General features: G+C 46.0%; 1 protein-coding gene across 1 annotated transcript in view; it reads left to right on the forward strand.

Annotated features, from left to right (window-relative positions):
- The window catches only part of GLO1 (glyoxalase I), a 64,352-nt gene that overhangs the window by 14,714 nt on the left and 23,450 nt on the right, over window positions 1–26,188 (forward strand). The window contains exons 3-4 of the mRNA XM_033937416.1: window positions 388–528; window positions 15,093–15,157. Coding sequence (XP_033793307.1) covers window positions 388–528; window positions 15,093–15,157 — 206 coding nt within the window. The remainder of the gene's footprint in view (window positions 1–387; window positions 529–15,092; window positions 15,158–26,188) is intronic.

The following is a 26,188-nucleotide window of genomic DNA, read 5'->3' on the forward strand; positions in this document are numbered from 1 at the left end:
TAGAGAGGCCCCTCCACCCCCCCCCCCCTCATTCCATAATGACCATAATGCTTAGCAGCAATTCATTCCATCTGGGCCAATTTGCTCAACTTAAGCAACCATTTTTCCCCCGTAGGGACAGTCTGTCTTTGGTCCTAATTTTGTGCATAAAGAAATATTCCTGTAACTAATCACATTTCTCTTAGGATTTGCTATAAATAGTCGGACAGTAGAAAAATAGAGGCGTCTGAGCTGAAGGTTTGGTGCACTGACTCCACAGCCCTATGTTTGACATGTGAACTATTTTACTATGGCCTTAAACAGTAGCTACTTAGTTGCGTCTCTTGTTTAAATTACAGTATGTAATGTAAAATGGCTCATTCCATTCTAATTTTTTCTTTTGTTTAGACTGCTTCAAAAGTATGACTTTCCGTCAATGAAATTTTCCCTTTATTTCCTGGCTTATGAGGATAAGAATGATATCCCAAAAGATGTAAAAGAACGAATTGCTTGGACCTTTTCCAGAAAAGCTACCATTGAACTGACGCAGTGAGTGAGAATTCCGATCTCTTGTGTTTTGCTCATTGGGCTACGTTATTCAAGAGCCTTTTCTATCTGAACTTTTTCCTTGATGGTTCAGTGAAAGCCTAGTATCGGCAAGAGTTCTTGTGTTTGGAACTTTCTCACTAAGAAAATCTGAATCTTTAGTTGTAAAGTAGAGCCGTAATAATGGTTCGCTGTCTTGGTTGAAAACAGTCACTAATAAGGTGATCCTGCTTCTAATTTCTTCATGAATCTTCTCTAAAATATAGTCAGATCCAGTCTGTCTGAGGAAACATCTACAGCTGATGATTCTCTATCAGGTGTTTGTTTCTTAACAATTGGGAGATAATAGATTCTCATTAGTGGTATATTTAAACACCTCTTGGAGATATTTATAAAACACTCTAGGGCAGGGGTAGGGAACTCTGGTCCTCGAGGGCCGTAATCCAGTCGGGTTTTCAGGATTTCCCCAATGAATATGCATGAGATCTATGTGAATGCACTGCTTTCATGCATATTCATTGGAGAAATCCTGAAAACCCGACTGGATTACGGCCCTCGAGGACCGGAGTTCCCTACCCCCGCTCTAGGGGCTCCTTTTGCTAAGCTGCGGTAGCGTTTTTAGCACACACAGAATATTAGTGCGCACTAACCCTGTGCTATACGGCTAGAACTAACGCCAGCTCAATGGTGGCGTTAGCGTCTAGCACGCACTAAAATTGCTAGCGCAGCTTAGTAAAAGGAGCCCTATGTGATATAGTATAATAAACAGAAAATTCAGCAAATGCAAATTTAATTGCTAAGTATAATTTTCAAAGATATCTTATTTTCTTATCTAGTATTTCTGAGTCGCGCTATGCCTAAAAAGGTTCAAAGCGACTTATGAATGCATATTCTACATTATAGCACTTTGAGGAGGGCAGCGTATTGAATGGAGAAATGAGGAGGGAGAATGGAGGGTCTTTGACTGCACTGGGATAACATTTGAGTAGATTTAGTGACATTAGGTATTTCGATGGTGTGTATTCTTTAAAAGAAAGAGTTATTGATTTTATTATTTATTTTTTTTTTTGTAATAATAATGGCATCTGGTAGACGGCATAAAACACAGAAAGTAAACAAAAGAGTTCTACAATGGGAGGATGGGGGGAATTACAGCATATTCCAAGAAGAGATGATGGGGAAAGACTAGAACAACGGGGGGGTAGGTAAGGCAACTCTCATTCAATTGGGACAGGTATCACAGTAAGCTGTCATAGGGGAAAACACCCTCCAGGGATTCAAGACAAAGTTAGACAAGTTCCTGCTGAACCAGAACGTACGCTGGTAGGGCTAGTCTCAGTTAGGGTGCTGGTTTTTGACCAGAGGGCCGCTGCGTGAGCAGACTGCTGGGCATGATGGACCACTGGTCTGGCCCAGCAGTGGCAATTCTTATGTCAGTGCATCTACCTCCATATAGCTGGTTTCTTTGGATGTGTTTCTTTCAGTCCATCAACCACAGAATCCCTGCTTTGTTCTATTCCAGGGGTAGGCAATTCCGGTCCTCGAGAGCCAGGTCAAGTTTTCAGGATCTCCACAATAAACATGCATGAGATAGATTTGCATCTCAAGGAGGCAGTGCATGCAAATCCATCTCATACATATTCATTGTGGATATCCTGAAAACCTGACCTGGCTCCGGCTCTCGAGGACCGGAATTGCCTAACCCTGTTCTAGTCTATGATTATAACCTCTGAGACTGCAGTGCTGTCTCTGAAATTAAGTTCAAGTATAAGTTTATTTATTCTTAATGAATCGCCTATTTAAATTGCTAGGCGATGTACAACATAATAAAATATACAAATAAAATATAGGTGTTAACAAAAATAACTTTTGTTATGGGTTAAAACTCACAAGAATTGTGTGGGTAAGTGGGAAAAAGGTTACAATGTTTGGATAGGAGAGAAGAAAAAACATAAAAGGAAAGAACAAAAAAGGGGGGGGTAATTTTGCACAAGTTTTAGCTCCCCTCGGGAGGCTGCAAACACTTGAATCAGAAACATCCTTTGACGTAAAACTGGTTTCACTGCTTTGGCTAAGAGTCCTTAGTTAGCACTCTGCAGTTGTCCTTCCCTTTTACGTCTTTCCTTGAGCTGTACAAAAACCATGAGGCTGTCCAGGTGCATCAGTTTTGTTATGTGTCTATAGCCCAGAGTTTCTGAAGAGCTGGCTGGGGGGGGGGGGGGCTGCACCATATGTGGAAAAAGATGTCATCTTGTAAAAGAATACCTCGAGAGTTTCTTAGTTACTGAAATTTGAACTAAAAATTCCTCCAGACTCCCTTCTTGGAACTTCACTTTTTCCTCCAGCTTCTGGATCTTAACTGTATTTTCACCAATAGCTGGTAAAGACTGAGCCCACAGCTTTTACATATTCAAGGTTTATTAAATATTTGATGAATCGCTAAATCTGATTACAAAGCGATGTACATAATTATAAAATTGGATAGAATTAAAAATAAATACAAAATAAATAAACATTAAGATTAAGACAGGACAGACATTAGTTGGAGGGTAAAAAGTTACAACTGTTGTATCAAGAAAACATATAAGGGAAAAACCAAAGGAAACTAGGTAATATTAAAAGGAAAAATCATAAAATCAAGAAAGTTTAAACGCTAAAAGCATCTTTAAAAAGGTATGTTTTTTTTGGAGTCACGTGATGCGGTGAGCCGGCGCGCACGTAGCCTAGCCAGCTCCGGAACTCGTTCCCCCCTTTCTCGTCAAAATCGGGACGAACGGCGAGCGCACGACAGCGAACTTCGGCGATTTGTTCGGGCCATTATATGGACAGATTCCTGACCGTGAACCAACCAGCCATGTCCTCTAAATCGGCGAAGAAAGATAAGGACAAGAGTAAAATTATAGATGACAAGATGGCGGATCCCACAGGCGGCGTGCTGAAGCAGTTCACGCCGGAGACGCTGGCGGAACTGAAAGCCTTAATAACGCAAGCGATTTCTCCGAGTATGGAGCAACTGTCTGCCCAATTAACAAAACTTGAAACTATAATGGAAGACCAGACGGCCAGGGTGACAGTGCTGGAAGAACGTGTTTCCACAACGGAGGATGAGACACGTGTTCTCACAACGGACGTGGCACGCATGAAAGTGCAACTGGATCAACAGCAAGCCAAGCTGGAGGACCTTGAAAATAGGTCCCGAAGGGGGAATTTACGTTTTATGGGGTTCCCTGAGACGATTCCAGACTCCACTCTCCTCTCTGTGCTGGAGACATGGCTAACCAACGAACTGCCTATGCCGACTAGCCTGGGCCCAGCGCGCTTTGAACGGGTCCACCGTGTGGGACCTAGGTCCGGGAATGATCAGAGGCCCAGGGTAGTGATTGGAAAACTGCACAACTATAGACATAAGGTGGAGATACTCCGAGAATTCCGACTTAAAAGAGAAAACCTGACCTATGACTCTAGCCCCATCCGTATCGGCCAGGACTACTCGGCTGCATTAACTGAAAAAAGGAAAGTATTTTACCCTCTCTGTAGGAGGCTGGCTGATCTTAAATGCCGCTTCCTCTTTCTCTATCCTGCTGTCCTGAAAATACAGCTAGAGGGTAAATGGCATGTGTTTGACTCAGAGATGTTGGCTGGGGACTTTATTAATAAGCTGGGGGCCCCTGGGTCATCAACAACCTGAACATAACGGACAAGGTTTACATACTTCTGTGGGCTTCGCCACTACAAGTCATGGTTAATGCTGTTTACCCAATTATGGGTCAATTTTCAAGTTATGTATAAGGGGGGGACGAGTTTCCACGCATCCTAGACGTGCTCTACCTTCCTGTATCGTAGTGCTGCAGGATGGGTCACTGTTTTGGGGGGGGAATTGGGGGGAAAAGGGGGGGATTGGGAAGGGAGGGGGGGGTTTGAATGTTGGGAAGTGTGTACTTTATGATCTATCCTCTCATGTGACATGGTTACGAAAAGTAGAGAATATGTATGGGTCCAATGTTGATTTCAGTGCTGGTGGTTCCTCAGGCGAGGGCTGGGCGCCTGGGGGATGTCAGGACACACTGCTGACCATGTTCTTTTTCGGTGGTCCCGATGAGTGGTAGGACATTTAGAATATTGTCCTGGAATGTCGGGGGCATAACTTCTCCAGTGAAGCGGACCAAGATCTTGAGCAGGTTAAAACATCACAAGGTAGATCTTGCCTGCTTGCAGGAAACACGATTAACTATGACTGAACATGCTAAATTACAAAAGGGCTGGGTGGGCCAGATTTTTTCTGCCTCGGCCACTACTAAACACGCTGGAGTGGCCCTCTTGGTGCGTAGAGGCTTTCCGGGACGGGTGGAACAGATACATGCAGATACACAGGGTAGAGCCCTACTTTGTAAGGTGACCACATCAGACAGGGTATTCCACATTCTCATAGCTTATGGCCCTAATCAATACGATCACAAATTCTTTCAGGGCCTGGTTACTTTAGGTCAACATGACCCTACAATACCGTTACTGATTTTGGGCGATTTTAATCAAGTTCTGGATCCGGAGCAGGATCGTACGGGGCCAGGCCTCAGTCAAAGCTTGCCTCCGAGCAAAGGCTTACCCTATTTGTGTGAGGCACTGGATCTTGTAGACCCTTGGAGATTATTACATCCACGAGAGAGGGACTTTACACATCAATCTCGGGCACACCAATCCTTTTCCAGAATAGATTACATTTTCGTCTCAAATTCATTATTTTCCCAGATTGAAGCCTCGGAGATAGGTCCCCTTTCCGTATCAGACCACTGCCCGATATGGGTAGATATACTTACTGACACGTCTCCTATTTTTAGTGGGTGGCGGTTCCCATCTTATTTAGTGGATAATCAAGACTTTATAACATACCTAACGGAGAAATGGGAGGACTACCTTCGTTTTAATGCTCAGCATAGGGAGACACCTCTCTTATTTTGGGAAGCGGCCAAATCAGTTCTTAGAGGCGACATTATCGCCTATGTAGTGGCGTATCGAAAACGCGTATCTCAGGGCATTATACATCTTGAGCGGCAATGCAAGATGCTTAAGAAGCAACACCTAGCACATCCTACAAGAGGTTCTAATGAACTCTTGATATCAGCTCAGGCCGCCCTAAACTCTCTGATTCACGAACGAACAAAAAAACACTTATACTTCGTCCAACATAAATACTATAGATATGGGAACAAACCGGGTAGACTACTTGCATCACTCACCAAAGCTAGACGGCCTGATAGATATATTCCTTGTTTGCACTTACCTGATGGAACGAAGGTGACGGGCACAGGGGACATATCTGATAGTTTTCTGCGTTATTATAAACAATTTTACTCTTCGGTGGAGGGCACACGGGGACCGGAGGCGGGGGACTTCTTGGAGGATGCGGGGATGCCAAGATTGTCCTCTCCTATGCGTGCCGCTATAAATAGGCCAATACAGGGGAAGGAAATACAATCAGCTGTGAAACAACTGAAAAGTCGAACATCTCCGGGCCCTGATGGGTATTCCCCGGAATTTTATAAATTATTATTACTTACACAAATCTGTGGACCCTTGGAGGCATATTATCAAGCGGCAGAGGAGGAGGGAGCTTTTCCGGAGGGAGCAAACCATGCATACATAACATTAATTCCAAAACCGGGGAAAAGAGACACAGATATAGAATCCTATAGGCCCATATCTCTACTTAATGTAGATATTAAAATATTGGATAAGGTATTGGCCAATCGACTGGCGCCACTGCTTCCCCAACTGATAGTTCCTGAACAGGTTGGCTTTGTCAAGCAGCGCCATTCGGTACTCAATGTACGAAGACTCTTGACGGCCATGCACAGAGCTCACATAACACGCACAGATGGAATTTTGGTTAGCTTAGATGCGGCGAAAGCCTTTGATAAAGTCAACTGGAACTACCTATTCTCGGTACTTTCCTATATGGGTTTTACCGGTTGGTTTTATGATATGATACGATTGTTATATACGTCACCCACTGCCAGCATTCTGGTGAATGGTACGAAGACGTCGTCTTTTCAAATTGCGAGAGGTACGAGACAGGGTAGTCCTCTCTCTCCCATGTTGTTCTTGCTCTATCTGGATCCCTTCCTGAGAACACTGCAGAGAGATGATGGTATAGTGGGGCTCCCGGAAGGAGACTCCCAGTTACGAGTATTGGCGTATGCTGATGATATGTTACTGACATTAGCCGACCCACAGGATTCCCTGAAAAGAGCATTAGCCATCCTAGATGAATTTAGTCTATATTCGGGATTGATACTCAACCTGCAGAAATCATTGGCACTTCCTCTGTCTCGAGGACTCCCTGCTCAGTGGAGGGGACCTTTTCCATTACAATGGGCTACCACCTCTCTGAAATACTTAGGTATACAAATACCAATAGACATTACCAGCATATATTCAGTGAATGTCCTACCACTCATGACGCTTACACGACAGAAACTGTTACTTTGGAGGGACTTTCCGATATCACTCATGGGTAAAATTGCTTTATATAATATGGTGCTGTTGCCCCAGTGGCTCTATATATTTCAAATGCTCCCTATATTATTGTCTGTCAAACATGAGAGGGAGGTGGGGAAATACCTCACTTCTTACTTATGGAATGGGAAAAGGGCCAGAATTTCACTGTCAGTTTTGATGCTTCCCAGGGCGCAGGGGGGACTGGGTCTTCATAGTTTACGACTGTTCTCTCAGGCGTGTCAAATGAGACACCTGAGTGATTGGTTCCGGGGGACTAGCCATTTTTCGGCTACTTCTTCGGAACTAGTCCTATGCTCCCCATACCACTTTAGCTATCTGCTGCACGCTTTGCGTCTCCCGGGGGGTCCACCACCTCTTGGAAAGTTTCTTTTTCAACCGTTACGTCAAGTGTGGAGACGTTTGTGTAAAATGCTAAAGATTAACCATACCGCTACAGCATACTTACCTTTCCTGGACAATCCAGACTTTCCACCTGGGACGTCTCGGTTTCCGATGTCTGTGTGGAAAACGTCAAACTTGCACTATATCTCACAGGTTGTAACAGCCCAGGGCATGGTGCCATCCTTTGCGGTAATGCAGACTGAATATAGTTGGACGCCTCGGGACTGGTTGGCATATGCTCAGATGACATCTTATGTCAGATCTCTCCCGCCGGAGGGGCTCACGAACCAATGTCAGGAGACAATTTCGGAAGCCTTATGTTTAACAGCACAGACACAAATCCCCTTGAAATTCCACTTACGCTTTTTACGGGACAGTCTGGGGTCAATCTCTTATGAAGCCTATGCGGCCCGCTGGACGGAGGATCTGGCCTGTGAGGTGACTGGCCATCATATACAACAGGGTCTTCACTCTATCCACTCTCTTACCTCACATGTGACCCTTCTTGAAATGAACTATAAGTTCCACTTACGACTCTACAGATCACCAACGTACCTGTATCGAGCTAACCTCAGAACATCGGATACGTGTCTTAAATGCGCTCATCCAGGAGCAACGCTGGGACACCAGTTCTGGTCGTGTCCATTGATAGTGGACTTTTGGATTCAACTACAGCGGCATATTACTTCCATGTGGCATCAGGGATATGTCAGTCGTCCGGAATTGCTGTTCACGATGGACCCACTTCCTCGGGGGTCTCCGAGAGGTTTCCGAGGTTTTTTGGCCAGGACTTTCCTCATGGGAAAGAAAACTATACTACATTGCTGGATTGTATCAGACCCACCAACTTTGTCATTCTGGAGAATTCTTATGCTTCGTCAAGCCTCGATGGAGCGTATGTCCTTGACTTCATTGGACTCACCCAGAGGCCGGTTATTTAGTTCTGTTTGGGAACCATTCTGGTTAACATTGACTCATAAAGCACGAAGTCACTTATTGAATTTGTAATACTTCAATAGATGGAGGTTGATCATTGTTACTGTGGGATGTTGGGAGGGAGGGTGTTGGGGATAGGGAGGGGGAGGGTGGGGGGAGGATAATGGTTTGTCTTGTGTGATGCCAATTTCTTGTAAAATCAATAAACATATTTAAACATAAAAAGGTATGTTTTCAGGGATTTTTTAAAAGAAGGGATATCTTTTTCGTTTTTGATATGTTGGGGCAAAGAGTTCCACCACTGGGGACCAATTACAGAGAACATATCTGATCTTCGTGTGCCTATTATTTTTAAAGAGGGAACAACTAGTAAATTTTGAGAAGATGACCTGAGTGCACGCGCGGAACTGTGGGGAATTAGCATTTTTGATATAAACTGAGGTTCATTGTTAACCAAGGTTTTAAATCTAAGTAACAAGACCTTAAACATTATGCGATGGCTAATAGGGAGCCAATGAGCGTCAATAAGTAATGGTGTTACGTGATCATATTTCCTGGCGTTATAAATCAATTTGATAGCAGTGTTTTGAATAATTTGCAAACGTCGTTTTTCTTTTTGAGTAATGTTAAGCAGTAAAGAATTACAATAATCCATTTTGGTTATTACTAATGAATGAATCAAAATATTGCGTGATTTGGGCTCAAGAAATTTGGAAATGGATCGTATTAAGCGTAGTTTACAGAAGCATATTTTAACTATATTGTTGATATGGTCTTTGAATTCTAGTTTGAATCTATATTGAATCTATATTGAATCCAATGCACTCCAGATAGTGGAAGGTTACCTCTTGCAGATTCACCAGGGGAGGAAGAGAGAGCCTGTGTGTTGGCCGTCCGTTGCTCCTCTTAAAGGAAGCAGGGGAATATTCTGTGTCCCAGATGTTACTCCTTTCGAAGTAGAGGACGGTATCTGCCTCCCAAATGAGGCAACACGTGATGGTGCTGTTCCTTCCGCTTGCAACATCCCAGGCACTGTCAGAAGTTGGGGACTAAGAGGGGCTGCTGGGCTTGCCGAGCAGCTGAGTAAAACGTCGCTTTCTATTGCAGAGCTCGTTTTTTTGCCCTGCATAGCAGAAATGCCCAGATCTGCACTCTGCTGAAAATATTGAAGAATCTCCGCTGCGGAGAGAGCGAGCTCCCGAAGGTGTGCTAGGGTAGCCTGCAACTTCCCCATTTAGGCCTCAAGAGTAAAGATAAAGCGCCTTCCAGCATCTTACTCATCCACCATCTTGCCCCCAACTCCACCACACCTTTAAACAATATAGCAGTCCAAGCAAACAAGGCCCAGTGTTGGACAGGTTCTTCCCTGTATCTTGTGCTCTCAGGGTGAGAAAGATATATCGATGTCCATCTTCAATATGGAACAGTACTTTTTTGTAAGAGTGCTACAACCACTTTTTCCTCATGTACTTTATATGTGGATTAAGTGTATTCTCCTTCTTGCAACCAGAAGTTTTCCCAGTGTGCACATGGTCAGTTCCTTCTCTGGTTAGATCAGTGGTCTCAAACTTGCGGCCCGCCAGGTACTATTTTGAGGCCCTTGGTATGTTTATCATTGTCACAAAAGTAAAATAAAGCAGTTTCTTGATCATATGTCTCTTTAGTTATAAATTACAATATTATTAAGACTTAGCCAAAAGGAAAGATTTATAAGCTATAAAGAGTTTTACCTCATGCAAAATTGTAATTTCTTTAATAAGACATTAATTTTTATTTCTGTGGCTCTTCAAGTAACTACAAATCCAAAATGTGGCCCTGCAAAGGGTTGGAGTTTGAGACCTCAGGACTAGAGCTATAAAATAAGTATTAAAAAAAACCAAACAAAAAGTCTCCTCAGTTATCACTTTGCCCATTAGACAGCTGAGCAGTTGAGCTGTTTTGGTGGTGGTGGGGTTAAGTATCACATTTGCAAACTAAGTTGGAAACAATTGGTCTGACCCAGAATGGCTATTCTTATGTTCTTAAGACTGGCTCCTTTGTTTTATCAGTCTGAGCACAACAGCCTCCACACCCTGGATAGAACATCACTCATCCTATCCTCCACCCCAGCTGTTAAAAAGAAAAAAATCAAATAGTAAAAAGAAGTTACAGCCAATTTCTCTTGTTGGCTTTCTCACCAAAGTAAGTTTTTAAACTGAAATGGAACATTTCCTTTTTCTTTCCCGTTTACAGTACAAAAATCCACGTTGGTTCTGGGGAAACAAGCTTCTTCATAAAGCTTCTCTGCCATAATGCATCCAAGTTTCAACTTCTGGCTTTTATCTTGGCAATTCCAATCCCCCCCCAAAACAAACAAACTGGGATTTTTATACTCCACACCTGGGGATGCCAACCCCTTTTAAAGGAAGAATCAGTATGTCCCTTTAACTACTGCTGAACCAAGCCTGTGTTCCCTGTCATAGTTTCCAGAAAAATAGCTCCTCTCAAATGACTCAATACATTATTTGGGAGAAGCAGTTTCTGCTTCTGTAGCATAGAAGTTTTTATTACTTGGAAACATAATTAGGGAACTGCTCCTTACACACAACCTCAGCCCTTTTTCTCTAGACACATGGAAAGCAGTAATTCCAAAGGAATGCTTTCCCTGGCACACCCTATCCCACCTTTTAGATGTGTGTTTTGTTTTTGTTGTTCTAAACTGTGAAATTTAGTGGCTAAACTGTACAGCTTTCTTAATGGCTGCTAAGTGGAGTGACACATAAGGACTGAACCATGTAATTTGCTACTAGTTGCTCTAAGAATTCTCAACTAGGAGAGGAGGAACCTGGGTAACATAGTAGATGACGGCAGATAAAGACCAGAATGGTCCATCCAGTCTGCCCAACCTGATTAAATTTAAATTTTGTAAATTTTTTCTTCTTCGCTATTTCTGGGAAAGAATCCAAAGCTCTACCTGGTCCTGTGCTTGGGTTCTAACTGACGAAATCTCCATTAAAACCTACTCCAGCCCATCTATACCCTCCCAGCCATTGAATCCCTCCACAGCCCATCCTCCACCAAACGGCCATATACAGACACAGACCGTGCAACTCTGCCCAGTACTGGCCTTAGTTCAATATTTACTATTATTTTCTGATTCTAAATCCTCTGTGTTCATCCCATGCTTCTTTGAACTCCGTCACAGTTTTACTCTCCACCACCTCTCTCGGGAGCGCATTCCAGGCATCCACTATCCTCTCTGTAAAGTAGAATTTCTTAACGTTGCCCCTGAATCTACCACCCCTCAACCTCAAATTATGTCCTCTGGTTTTACCATTTTCCTTTCTCTGGAAAAGATTTTGTTCTACGTTAATACCCTTCAAGTATTTGAACGTCTGAATCATTTCTCCCCTGTCCCTTCTTTCCTCTAGGGTATACATATTCAGGGCTTCCAGTCTGTCCTCATACATCTTCTGGTGCAAGCCTCCTATCATTTTTGTCGCCCTCCTCTGGGTAATACTTGTTGCCTTAGGATAGCGGCTCCCTGTGGTTCAACTGCAAAATCCATTCATTTAAATTTGAGAAAGAGCAAAAGATTTGATTATAGGTCCCACAACAGTCAGCCAAAGCAAAGAGGCATATCCAATGGAGCAGTATCAAAAGCAGCGTGCCAGATTTTAAGAAAAGATGGGATTGGCATGTGGGATCTCTTCATGGAGGTAGTTAGGGGGTGGGCCATTAGTGTGGGCAGACTAGATGGGCCGTGGCCCTTTTCTGCCGTCATGTTCTATGTTTCTATGTTTCTAATAGCAGTAACAAAGGAGAACCTTTTGTTACTGTGTTCAGTAGTGGCGAAGAAGGGGGGGGGGGCGTTCCGCTCAGGGCACAGTCTTGATGAGGGTGCCGGCTTCCATCCTCCTCTCCGCCCCCACTGCCACACACCCTTTCCCTTCCCCTATACCTCTTTTACGTTCCTGGCACAAACAGCAACCCCAACCTGCTGTCACGCCAGCATCAGTTCTTCCTCTGATGTCACTTCCTGGACCTACGCCAGGAAGTGACATCAGGGAGAGCCGACAGCCGACGCAGGAAGTAAGTTGATGATACTGCTTGTGCTGGGAATGTTAGAGGTACTGGGGAAGGGAAGGGATGGGGAAGAAGGGGGTGGGGATGGGGCGCCTCTCACCCTAGCTACGCCACTGGTGTTCAGATACCATCCCATTCAAACTGCTCTGCCCTTCCCCTCCAAGTCAGAGATAGCACAGATTTGCAGAGGAGTTGGAAAGAATTCCATGAGCTAAGCTTTACATTTTTTCTCCTCACTTTAACATTTATTTATTTATTTTTTTTTTACATTTCTTGTCCTCCATCTTATTCTTCCTCTTGATTCTGGTATTTTTTTCCTGATCTCTTTTGTTTGTATCTATATTTCTGTGGCACCTGCATTGATTATTATTTTTTTAAATATTTTTTATTCATTTTTTTAAAATTTCAATTGTGCACAAAAGATGATGTACCGTATTTTCGCGGATATAACGCGCGCGTTATACGTGATTTTACGTACCGCGCATACCCCTCGCGCGCTATATGCCTGAGCGCGGTATAGAAAAGTTTTTAAACTAAGTTCCCACCCCGCCCGACGCCCGATTCACCCCCCCAGCAGGACCGCTCGCACCCCCACCCCGAACGACCGCTCGCACGCGCTCCCACCCGCACCCGCATCCACGATCGGAGCAAGAGGGAGCCCAAGCCCTCTTGCCCGGCCGACTCCCCGACGTCCGATACATCCCCCCCCCCGGCAGGACCACTCGCACCCTCACCCCGAAGGACCGCCGACTCCCCAACAATATCGGGCCAGGAGGGAGCCCAAACCCCCCTGGCCACGGCGACCCCCTAACCCCACCCCGCACTACATTACGGGCAGGAGGGATCCCAGGCCCTCCTGCCCTCGACGCAAACCCTCCTCCCCTCCAGCCGACCCGCGACCCCCCTGGCCGACCCCCACGACCCCCCCACCCCCCTTCCCCGTACCTTTGGAAGTTGGCCGGACAGACGGGAGCCAAACCCGCCTGTCCGGCAGGCAGCCAACGAAGGAATGAGGCCGGATTGGCCCATCCGTCCTAAAGCTCCGCCTACTGGTGGGGCCTAAGGCGCGTGGGCCAATCAGAATAGGCCCTGGAGCCTTAGGTCCCACCTGGGGGCGCGGCCTGAGGCACATGGGCCAAACCCGACCATGTGCCTCAGGCCGCGCCCCCAGGTGGGACCTAAGGCTCCAGGGCCTATTCTGATTGGCCCACGCGCCTTAGGCCCCACCAGTAGGCGGAGCTTTAGGACGGATGGGCCAATCCGGCCTCATTCCTTCGTTGGCTGCCTGCCGGACAGGCGGGTTTGGCTCCCGTCTGTCCGGCCAACTTCCAAAGGTACGGGGAAGGGGGGTGGGGGGGGTCGTGGGGGTCGGCCAGGGGGGTCGCGGGTCGGCTGGAGGGGAGGGGGGTTTGCGTCGAGGGCAGGAGGGCCTGGGATCCCTCCTGCCCGTAATGTAGTGCGGGGTGGGGTTAGGGGGTCGCCGTGGCCAGGAGGGTTTGGGCTCCCTTCTGGCCCAACTACACAAAGGTACGGGGAAGGCGGGTGGGGGTGTCGTGGGGGTCGGCCAGGGGGGTCGCGGGTCGGCTGGGGGACGGGCGGAGGTTCTTGGGGGGGGGTCGTTCGGGGGAGGGGGTTTGCGTCGAGGGCAGGAGGGCCTGGGATCCCTCCTGCCCGTAATGTAGTGCGGGGTGGGGTTAGGGGGTCGCCGTGGCCAGGAGGGTTTGGGCTCCCTCCTGGCCCGATATTGTTGGGGAGTCGGCGGTCCTTCGGGGTGAGGGTGCGAGTGGTCCTGCCGGGGGGGGGATGTATCGGACGTCGGGGGGGGGGCATCAGGCTTTCAGGATGGGGACAGACCTTCAAGGGGGGACAGGACTTCAAGGGAGGACAGTGCACGGAAAGTCAGGGGGGGTGAACGGAGAGTCGGGACAGCGCACGGAAAGTCAGGGCAGTGCACGGAAGTCAGGGGGGGTGAACGGAGAGTCGGGACAGCGCACGGAAAGTCAGGGCGGGCGAAAGGAGAGTCGGGCAGCATGCGCGTTATATGCCTGAGCGCGGTATAGAAAAGTTTTTGTACATATCATCGTGATTTCTGCGCGCTATACCCCTGTGCGCGTTTTACAATGGTGCGCGTTATATCCGCGAAAATACGGTATTTACATAAATTATTATCATTACAGCACAATATACTTAAACAGAATAAAAACAAGAATTATTTTCTCCCACCCACTTTCCAATTTACAAACACCTCATAAAAATACTTGTAATCAACCCTTCTATATTTCTTAACAAATGCCAAAACATATCCCCCTCCCCGGATGTTAATAATTTATTAGAAAATCCAGTGGCACTATCATATGATACCATTTTATTTGGAACATCTATGAGGGCAAAAAGTCAAATTTCGGCAAAAAATAACAAACTTGTTTATAATGATGGGAGTTGCCATGCAGCTTATTTTAAAGAATTGGAAAAATTGGGATAGATTAAATTATTCATTCTGGTAGGAATCCCTATGTTATATCTTTAAAATGGAAAAGTTTATGGCCATTCAGAAGGGTTATTATAAAAAATTTATGGAAGTTTGGGAACAATTAACTAAATATTGTAAAGATTGATTTATTTGTATAAATTGGGGAAAACTTGCATTGATTATTTTTTTTCTTTGACAGCAATTGGGGAACAGAAAATGAAGAGAAAGGCTACCATAATGGTAACTCTGACCCCAGAGGATTTGGTATGTGGACCAAGCTGTAGTGAAAAAGTTTATTTGCACTGTTGAGAAATGCTGTGCACTAGGATGTACCGTATTCTCTCTAATAATCGCTTAGGTTTTGTGAAGTCTAGTGTGGACTATTAAGGGAGGTACCATTTCTTTCCCCCAGTCCTCTTCTCTGTGATGACAATTTTTCTCTTCTCTGCCTTCAATACCTGGCATTGCTCTCTTCGTGATGACCAGATTTCTCTCTACCTCGTCTTGGGGTTATGGTGTTGAGACAGTGCTGAGTCTTGAGTGTCTGCACACACTTAAGGTCTTTGGACCAGCTCAACACCACAACCTCAAGGTGAAGTAAGAAATGAGATCTTGTCTTTGCTGGGGGGTGGGGTGTTTATTGCGAATCCTGAATTGATCTGAAGACCAAATTTTACAGTTTCAGTTCTTAAGTTACCATATTGTCTCTAATAATTGCCCACTCCCCTGCTTAACTCTGCAAGACTGAGACAAAGATGGAAGTAAATAGGTTCAGGTTTGGTATATCAAATAAACTGAACCTGGATCCGTTTACTCCATAAAATGCAATTGTCACATTGCCAACATTGAGTTTGACTAACGTTGCTTGCACATAATGTGAATTAGTTTATTTTCAAGTCATCTAGGGGGCCCTTTAACTGAGGTGCATTAGACTATTAATTTGTAGTTTAACATGTGATATAACTAATACACAAATGCACTAACTGCTTTTGCAGTATTTTAAAGATTTCTGTGCGCTAACTTGTGTTAAGGGAATTGTTTGTTGGTGGGGCAGAACTAGGCACGATATGGGCTTAAAATGGGCATGGGAGAGTGCACAGCAATTAATGAGCTGCATTTACTATGGCCTAGATTCACTAAGCTCACCGTTGGTGGGCGATCCATGGCTGAGTCTTGCCGGGCAACCGATTTCACTAAACAGTCCTCATGCAAATTATTTGATCGGAGGCATGCCCCACACAAACTCCATGGTTCGCTGCAGAGTGATCCAGACGCATGCACAGACCATCCACTTTGACTGTAGCTGTGATCCGTGCATGCGCTTGCTCTCTGCACAGGTGAGGTCAAAACAAAGGAAATTGTGCAGGCAGAATGGAACAGAATACGCTTTGCAGCCATACTACGGAACAGATCACGCATTAAACCCGAAGGTTAAAATCATGGCCTCGCAGAGAGGCAGGGCGGCAGAAAGCAGGGCACTTTTTGTACAAGGGAGAAGTTTTTTATTTTCATGGTTTTATTTTTGATCCTGGAATTTCAGGGCTGCAGGGCTGGGATTTCAGGGCAGCAAAGAGCAGGACAGTCGGTAAGGACATAAGTGACTGGTCCTCAGCAGTCGCTTCTTTTTGGATCGGCAAGCCTAATTGGTATTCCATTTTCTGTTTAGTGAATCACAGCCTTCCTACTTATGCATGCCATTTCCCCTCATTTGCATGTGCAGATCAGATCTGGCAGAAGGTTAGTGAATCAGGTTGGAGTCGGAGAAGGCTTGCAAATTGGTCAGGACACGATCGGTGAGCTTAGTGAATCTAGCCCTTTGTGATGACATACAGTTAGCAAGGGAATATTTATCTCCTAAATTAGCGCATGCTCCCAAGATGTGTGCATGCAAATTAGTTGGCTAAAGCCAATTAATGTAAATTGGGCACTAACAATCAATTGACGTTAATTGGTACCCATTAAAATTTGCATGTGCAAAGACTAAAGACTGTTCTATTATAAGGCACAGCGCCTAACTCCAGTAGCTCATAACTTAAAAGGGGGAGGTGCACAGAATACTGTCTCAGTGTGCTTAACTTTGGGTGCCAGCGTTTACACCACAAATTACCCTGAAAGTGCCTCCACACTCAGTGGCGTAGTAGGGGTGAGCAGCGCCTGGGGCAGTGGCACCCCTTCCTTATACCTTTTTATCTTCGACAGGCTGAAGTTAAAAAGGTGTAGAGGGGAAGGGAAGGGATGCACGTGCGATCTCTCTTTCTCTCTCTCTCTCTCTCTCCTTCCTCTCTCTCTCTCTCTCTCTCTCCCTCCTTCCTCTCTCTCTCTCTCTCTCCCTCCTTTCTCTCTCTCTCTCTCCTTCCTCTCTCTCTCTCCCTCCTTCCTCTCTCTCTCTCTCTCTCTCTCTCTCTCCTTCCTCTCTCTCTCCTTCCTCTCTCTCTCTCCTTCCTCTAACCTTTTATAGCCTGCTGGCATAGCACTGCCGGCAAGCTATAAAAGGTTAGAGCACTTGTGTCAAACACAAGGCCCGCGGGCCAAATCTGGCCCACCAGGCCTTGCAATGTGGCCCGCACCGCGCTGTCATCACTGCACGCCACTGCGTTCCATCACAATGACGCGCGGTGACATAGGAGGCTTGTGATCTCGCCGGCCGTACTTGCTATCTATCTCCCCCCATCGACCGCCCCCCCCCAAGAACCTCCGACTGCCCCCCAGCCGACCCCCGACCCCCCTGGCCGACCCCCACGACACCCCCACCCCCCTTCCCCGTACCTTTCTGTAGTTGACCGGACAGACGGGAGCCAAAATGTCCAGGAAAAGAAAAGTTGACGGTGAAGGCAGACAATTTAATGACAAATGGGAAAATGAATACATGTTTGTGCTTAGTGAGGGCAAACCAGTGTGTATATTGTGTTATGAGACAGTGTCGGTGATGAAAGAGTACAATATACGTCGTCATTTTGACACCAAACATAATGTTAAGTATGGCAAATATACTTTGGAAGAAAAGCATAAAATTGTTAAAGAACTAAAAGGCAAACTACAATCACAGCAGCAAATGTTTACAAAGGCTACAGCGAAAAATGATGCTGCAGTGAAAGCAAGCTTTATAGTGGCTGAAGAAATTGCCCGTACTTCAAGGTGTTTTTCAGAGGGTGCCTTTTTGAAGCAATGCATGCTAAAAGTGTGTGAGAAAGTATGCCCAGACCAGATACAGAGTTTTCAAACTGTCAGTTTGTCAAGAAACACCATTGCAGACAGAGTTCAAGAACTCTCAGGAAATCTATCATTACAGCTGGCCGAACAGGCATGCAGTTATCTCGTTTTTTCACTTGCTATCGATGAAAGCACAGACAACACTGATACAGCGCAGCTGTCCATCTTTATACGTTGTGGCCGGGCCGTCCCTGCGTAAGTGGGAAACTGCGGCCCGGACCACAAGTAAGATTTTTGATACGCCTTTTATAGGGCAGTGGAAGGAAGACCCGGATACCGGATTCTTTAGAATAAAGTATCAGGTTTATTACTAACCCAAAGTTCAAAGAAAAAAAAACAGCAGAAGGAAAAACATAAAACATTCACTTCAGTTGGTTACAGTGCTTCGAGTGCTTCTCCCACATTATACTCTTACAGTCCAGGTGCTATTAAGGAGCAAGATTGTACTTCCTTATCACAAGTAAAATACCAGCAAACGTATAAGTCAGTTAATGCTTTCCTTGGCTCGTAGCCCCTGCCGGGCTTGATTGCTCTCACTCTGGTCTTCACCTTTTACGAGCCTAGTTAGCTGAGCACAGCTTGCGTCCAGCCTTTCCTTCTCAGCTCTCTGCCTTTGTTTAACACTTTATTAGCACCTTGTTAACTTGGCCCGCACTGCTCATGCTGTCGGGTATACAAACAATAGGAGACCGTTCTTCAGGAGTTTAACTTAGGACATGCAAACATCATATTCTCCCAGGTCCATGCCCTCTTCACTTATCTCATTACTTAGCACGCTGCCCATTTCCCATTCACACTCCCGGGAACTCTGGCTTGAAGTTTCTTCACTTCTTTCTGTTTATGCTTCCCCTCCCCCTCTCTGTACGTCTGCAAAACTATCTGCAGCTTTTCTCTGGGGAGACTTTCCCAGCCCTGCTCTTTGGGACTTGAGTTGCCAGGCACAATACCTCTCCAGGCCAGTAACACCTTTCCCTAGGTGTGGGCTTCTTGCCCTACGTTCCTGCTGGGCTTGAGGCACCCTCTGTGACCTGGAACCCACGTGAGTAGTTTGGCTTCTCAACCACTCCTTCTGGTTCTCCTCTCTCCTCACTCTCGTTCCTTCTCTCGTTTCCTCCCTTCCCCCTTCTGTAGTAAATTGATCTTTCCTATAAGGCCAACCCCGGGGTCTGACTCCACCCCCTTCTAAATTAGCCTCAGGTTTCTCCCTGACTTCAGGAAAGGAGTGATAGGGGAAATCAGTGGTCTGCAGAGCCTTTCTTAATTGGCTCTTCAGCTGTGCTGGAACCTGCCTGGGCTTGCCTTCCTTTGCCTGAGCCAGCTGTCCTGACTCCATGCCTGGTTTTATCCAGCCTTGTGCTGCATTCTGGGGAGTTTTAGTAGTAGTTTTCACCGTGACAGGAGCTTCCCTGTCACAACGTGCTACGAAGACCGACCTCTCTGTCACTGAGGAACTTTTCGATGTAGCTGCCATGCATGGGACGACGACTGGTAGAGATATATTTGAGGCTGTGGAGAAATCTATAAATAATTTTAAATTACCCTGGGAAAAGTTGGTGGGGCTAACTACCGATGGCGCACCTTCAATGTGTGGAGAAAAGAAAGGCTTGGTTGGACTAATGAAGGAAAGAATGCAAAAAAGTCACTGCCACACACCCTTGATTACTTATCATTGCATTATCCACCAAGAGGCTATGTGTGGAAAAGTTCTGGACATGAATGACATAATGACCACAGTCATTAAAACTATTAACTTTATAAGGGCACGTGGCCTGAATCATCGCCAGTTCCAGCAGTTTTTACAGGAGGTGGGTGCAGAGCATGGAGATGTGCCATACCACACAGAAGTAAGATGGCTGAGCAAGAGCGCAGTCCTCAAAAGATTTTTTGAGCTCAGAGAACAAATTGCTCTTTTCATGGAAAGTAAAGGAAAGCCTTTGCCTGAACTGTCGGATCCCGCCTGGCTATGTGATTTTGCTATGATGTGTGACATATGCAAGCATCTCGCCCAACTGAATCTGAAGCTGCAGAGACGCAAACAAGTCATCACGAAGATGTCTGACATGATCACAGCATTCCAGCGTAAACTTCAACTATGGAAGTCCCAACTGGAACAGGACAATCTTGCCCACTTTCCCGTTTGTTTGAGTATCTCAACCACTATTTCTGGTACTTTTCCTTGCAGTCGGCTGGCTACCAAAGTTAGCCGTTTACTAAGTGAATTTGAGAGGCGCTTCTCTGACTTTAGAACACAGCACTCAGGCTTTGACATCTTTGCCAATCTTTTTACAGTTGATGTCAACAATGTGCCCCATCACCTTCAGATGGAGATAATCGAGCTTCAGTCTGACAGTGGCCTGAAATCAAGGTTTCAGGATATTGAAATTGAGGACTTCTACCCTCTACTGCCCCCTGACTCAATGCCAGAGCTCCGACTTCATGCTGCCCGTATTCTATCGATGTTCGGGAGCACCTATCTTTGTGAACAATAATTTCAATAATGAATCTGAACAAAAACAAGCACAGATCACGCATTACCGATGACAACCTCCATGCTGTTTTGCGGGTTGCTACAGCCCAAGAAATAAAACCGAACATTGACTCATTGATACAGGGAAAACGGTGTCAGACATCTAGCCAGAAAACAAAACAATGAGCATTTTAGGTACATTCCAATATTACTGTTTTGCTTGATACCAATATTACTGTTTTGCTTGATAGCATGTGAGTTGGTTAACAGCACTGTTAAGGAAAAGATTGTTCCACTCATTTTAAATTCACATTTCTGGTTAACATTGTCAGTTTATGACTGTTCAGTAAACCATTCGGCCCGCGATTTAGGCTGGATTTTAGATTTTGGCCCCTTCTCTGATTGAGTTCGACACCCCTGGGTTAGAGGGAAGGAGGGGATTATAGTGGACTGGTGGTAGTGGGCAGTAGCAGGGCAGAGCTAAGGAGACAAATGGATGTTAACGTGCATTAAAATTAACATATTGGGGACTTCCGGCAGAAGCATGGAACTGCAGCTCTGATAAACCTGACCGCGGATCGGCATACAATCAGCTATTTTAACCTACCTGGTGGCCTTCCTGTATTAGCGCTTGTGCAACGAGTCTGACGGTCCCTGCTTCTGTTTTTCTTTTGGCATCAGATGGCGTCTAAACTGATCAGCAGGGACCGCGATCGGAGCAAAATGGCGGCACATTTGACTCCCCCATTGTCTGAGTCACCCAGCTCACTGTGGGTGGCGGGGGTTACTGCAGAGGTGCAGACGGCCATCGAGGGGACCCTAGGTGGTTGGGAGGGGGATGGGGCAGTGTTGGGGGACTTTGTACAGGCTGGGGGGGAATATTGACATCTTTTTGGGCTTTGGTTGGAGCTGGAGGGGTGGAGGCTGGGCTGCCCCTCTGGTACCCTTATGGGGGATAGTCATCTCTGTATTTTCCCTTTGATTAGATTTCTCTGGAGGAACCTCGTGGAATGTAGGGGAGATACAATCCCCAATAAAACGTTATAAAATTCTATAACGCTTGAATCGCTCTAAAACAGCTATAGCTTTCTTACAAGAGATCCACTTATTTTCTGCAGAACATGCCAAGCTCTCATTTGGAGGCGCCTGCCATTGGTGGGAAAGGAGGAGTGATTGTTCTGATTTGTAAAGATCTTCCACTGCAGATCCATAGAGTGCTTCATGATCCTAATGGTCGTTATGTTATCGTGTCAGTTTTGCTCAATAATCGGCCTTTATTGTTGTGCAACGTCTATGGCTCTAACAATCCTACTTCTCGTTTTTTTTGGGGGGCTCCGCAACCAGCTCTTGCAATTTGATGATCTTCCACTACTTCTGGGGGGGGGACTTTAATTAAGTTCCTGATCCCCAGCTGGACTGTTCCAGATCTTACTAAGACATGTATGGGTGGCCAGACCTTGGAAACCATTGATGTTTGGAGAGTGTTACACCCTTTAGAAAGGGATTACTCACATTTATCTCGGGCCCATGGGAGGCTTTTCCATATAGATTTGGTTCGTATTTCCCGGGCGATGCTCCTTCAGGTTCAGGGGGTGGAGATGGGACCCATTGAAATTTCTGACCACGCTTGGGTGGGCTTTTGTTGGAAGTGGGATGCTTCCCAAAGCATTCAGAGGGGGTGGAGGTTTCCATGCTATCTCTACCATGATGTCAGATTTCAGGAGTTTTTGATGCAACGGTGGAAAGACTTTCAATACACTAATCGGCAACATCACGAGGATCCCGTTCTTTACTGGGAGACTGCGAAGGCTGTGCTGCGGGGAGGGGTTATTGCCTACATGGCTCAAACGTAAGCTGAGACACCAAACTGTGCTTGGACTGGAGCGACGAGTGACGGTGTTGAGACATCAATATAATCGTCAGCTGTCCCTCTTACTTCAGACGCAGCTATTGGAGGTCCAATAGGAATTGAATGAGTTATTACACCAGGGCGCAATGAGGGCAAGGGAGCGTTTTAAGTTTCAACTACTTCGTTTCGCCAATAAAAGTAGTTGATTATTGGCACGTTTGGTCAATATGCATAGGGGATGGGAGGCCATTACAACTCTTCGGGATTCTCACGCTGTCTTACATCATAACCCAGTGGAGATCTGTGAGATTTTGCGGATGTTTTTTGCGGACTTCTATGCAGATCTGGGTTCGGAGGTGCTAGATGGGCAGGTGCACCTTGATAGTGTGGATTTGCCCAGTTTGTCTCCCAGGGATTCTGGAGCTCTGGAACATCCATTTACGGCTGCTGAGGTGGAGTGGGCCATTAGGGATAGTCCCTTGGATAAAGCATCAGGGCCAGACGGGTATAGGGGGAAGTTATATAAGTTACTGGTGGAAGAGATTGCACCAGTATTGGCAGAGGTTTACAACCTTAGTGTTCTCAAGGGCTTCCTCCCTCAGTATTTGAACTTAGCACAAATCAATGTTCTCTTGAAGCCCGGTAAGGATCCTCACTTACAAGAATCATATAGACCAGTGTTCTTCAACCTTTTTACACCCGTGGACCGGCAGAAAAAAAAAGAATTATTTTGTGGACCGGCAAACTACTAGGACTAAAATTTAAAAACCCCGTTTCCGCCCCATCTCCACGAGCTCGGTCCCCACAAATCATCTGATCCCATCCACACAAGCCTCAGTTATGATTTTATATTGAATGTATTTTATTAAAGTATAAAAAGAAACAATATTCTGTACAATTGTCATTTTATAAATACAAATAATTCAGAGCAAGGATCAACAAAACCCCTGTCTCCCCTCCCCTTCACATATATCCCCTCTACTATCAAGAAAACTGAACAAGCCAAATTATTACAGAATGCTACACAGAAATATCATGCTAACAGAATACTGCAGTCACACATGACAGAAATAGTTTTAGGGGAGTGCAACTAGGGCAACTGCCCCCTGGTCAGAGAGCGCCCTAAGCCAGCTGGAAGCTAAAGAAGCACTTCCTAGGTTTTGCAGTGCCCAGTTATGTCTAACACCAGCTCTAGCAGGATATATATTTCAAATCTGATATATTCTAATCACAAAATAGAAATAAAATTATTTTTTTCTACCTTTTGTTGTCTCTGGTTTCTGCTTTCATCTTCTTTTCACTCTCTTCCTTCCAGCGTCTGCCCTCTCTGTCTCTTCAATCCAGCATCTGCCCCTTCCATCCACTGTCTGTCCTCTCCCCCTTCCATATGGTATCTGTCTTCTTTCTATGCCTCTCTCCCCTTTCCATCCAGCTTGTACCCCTCTCTCCTTTTTACATGATTCATTCCAGCTTCATTGCTCTCTTCATTTTTATCTCTCCTACACCAGATCTATCATCGTTGTCACTCTCTGCTTATTTTTCTGCTGACCCCTTCCTATCATCAATCTCTCTACTTTCTCATGCCTGTGTCTCCCCCTTCCCCTCCTCTAATCTCTCTGCCAGCTGTTTCCTTCCTTTTTTCCATTCTCCCTTCCCTCCTCCTCCTGTCCAGCAGTAACTCTCTTCCCTTCCTCCTCTCCCAGCAGCATCTCTCCTTCTCCCTCTCCAGTAGCAGCTGTCTCTTTTTTTCCTTTCCCACCTCCCTTCCCAGAAGCATCTCTCCTCCTCCTTCTCCCTATCCAGTAGCAGCTGTCCCTTTTTTTTCTTGCCCAGCAGCTTCCCAGATTCCTTTCCCTCCTCCCCTCCCAGAAGCATCTCTCCTTCTCCTTCTCCCTATCCAGTAGCAGCTGTCCCTTTTTTTTCCTTGCCCAGCAGCTTCCCAGATTCCTTTCCCTCCTCCCCTCCTAGAAGCATCTCTCCTTCTCCTTCTCCAGTAGCAGCTGTCCCTTTTTTTTCCTTGCCCAGCAGCTTCCCAGATTCGTTTCCCTTCTCCCCTCCCAGAAGCATCTCTCCTTCTCCCTCTCCCTCTCCAGTAGAAGCTGTCCCTTTTTTTCCCTTGCCCAGCAGCTTCTGATAGTGGCTTTCTCCCCTCCCAGCAGCTCTCCTTACTTCCCAGTGCAGCGATTCAAGAAGGCAGCCTCGGGTCCTTTGTTGGGTCGCGCCGCCTCTGAGGAAAGAGGAAGTTGCATCATCAGAGGCAGCCGCGACTCAGCAAAAGCCCCGAGGCTGCCTTTGTGAATCACTGCGCTGGGAAGTAAAGGAGAGCTGCAGAGAGGGGAGAAAGCCACTGTCGGAGGCTCCCCAAGATCTCTCCGGCCCAGCGCAGACTTCAGATGTTGATCTTGTCGGCCCTGCGCGGACCGGCAGGAAGTTGAAGTAAGTCAATCTTGCTGGCCCTGTGCGGACCGGCAAAAATTTCCTGCGGACCGGCACCAGTCCGCGGACCGGCGGTTGAAGAACTGTGATATAGACAAATCCCCCTTTTGAATTATGAGGCTAAATTAATGGCAAAAATTCTTGCTAACTGCTTGGCACAGGTGTTGCCCTTGGTGGTTTCAGAGCACCAGGTGGGATTTGTCAGGGACCGGTGGCTAAGAATATCCGGCGAATATTGCTGACATTGGAAAGGGTGCATGTGGAGGGTAGCCCTTCTCTGCTATTAGCTTTGATGCCGAGAAGCCATTTGACCGGGTAAGGTGGGGCTACCTCATCGAAGTGCTTTACACATATGGCGTGGGTCCCTTCTTCTTTAACGCGATCAGGGTGCTGTATAGTGATCCAGCAGCACAGATCCAGGTCAATGGGGAATTATCAGACTCTTTCTGGATCCGCCATGGTACTAGGCAGGGGTACTCTCTGTCGCCTCTCTTGTTTGTCCTATCTCTGGATCCCTTACTATGCGAAATCCAATTGAATACTGATATCCGCGGGTTATATCTGGGAGCGGCTAACTTTATGGTCAAATATATTTTATTGAGCAAGCAAGAACACAACATAGGAACACAAAGTACAGAAACAGCTCAAAATTTTGTTTTTTGAAACAGTCCCCAAAAGAACCACCCCCCCCAAACCCCCCTCCCCACCATACCCACCCCTGGGTCCTCCTTCGAAACACAAATTAACAAAGAATTGAATAACAAACTATTAAAAAAAAAAAGGCACAAAAGGGAAGTACAGACAAAGCATCAATTAAGTATCCGGCTACGAGCCAGAGGGGTCAAAGTATTCCAGAAAGGTTCCCAAGTGGTCTGGAAAAGACGACCATGTCGAGAAGCCAAGTCAGTCACATCCCGTCGCTCCCACATCAAAAGAGCGATCATGCGGCTCCTCCAAAGGGAATAGTCCGGTGCCTCAGCTTCAAGCCATTTCAGCAGGATGCATTTCAAGGCAATCAGGATAGACCACTTGAGGAAAGCTGCAACTCCCTTGAAACGTGGAAAGTAGTGAGGAACAGTCCCAAATAAAAGCAAAGGGGAACTGCGAACAGTAACATGCCAAATAGACTCCACAAAAGCAAATACAGCAGTCCAAAAAAGTTGTATCTGAGGACAAGTCCAGAACATGTGGCCTAAGCTGGCTTCCGGAGCCTGACAACGAAGACAGGCTGCATGGGGACGGAAGTGAGCCAAATAAGCCCTTCTAGGAGAAACATATAAACGAAAAATCAATTTAAAATGTTGCTCCCAAAAGGTAGTGTATTTACGAAATG

Source organism: Geotrypetes seraphini, chromosome 3, assembly GCF_902459505.1.
Source record: "Geotrypetes seraphini chromosome 3, aGeoSer1.1, whole genome shotgun sequence".
Taxonomy (NCBI): Eukaryota; Metazoa; Chordata; class Amphibia; order Gymnophiona; family Dermophiidae; genus Geotrypetes; species Geotrypetes seraphini.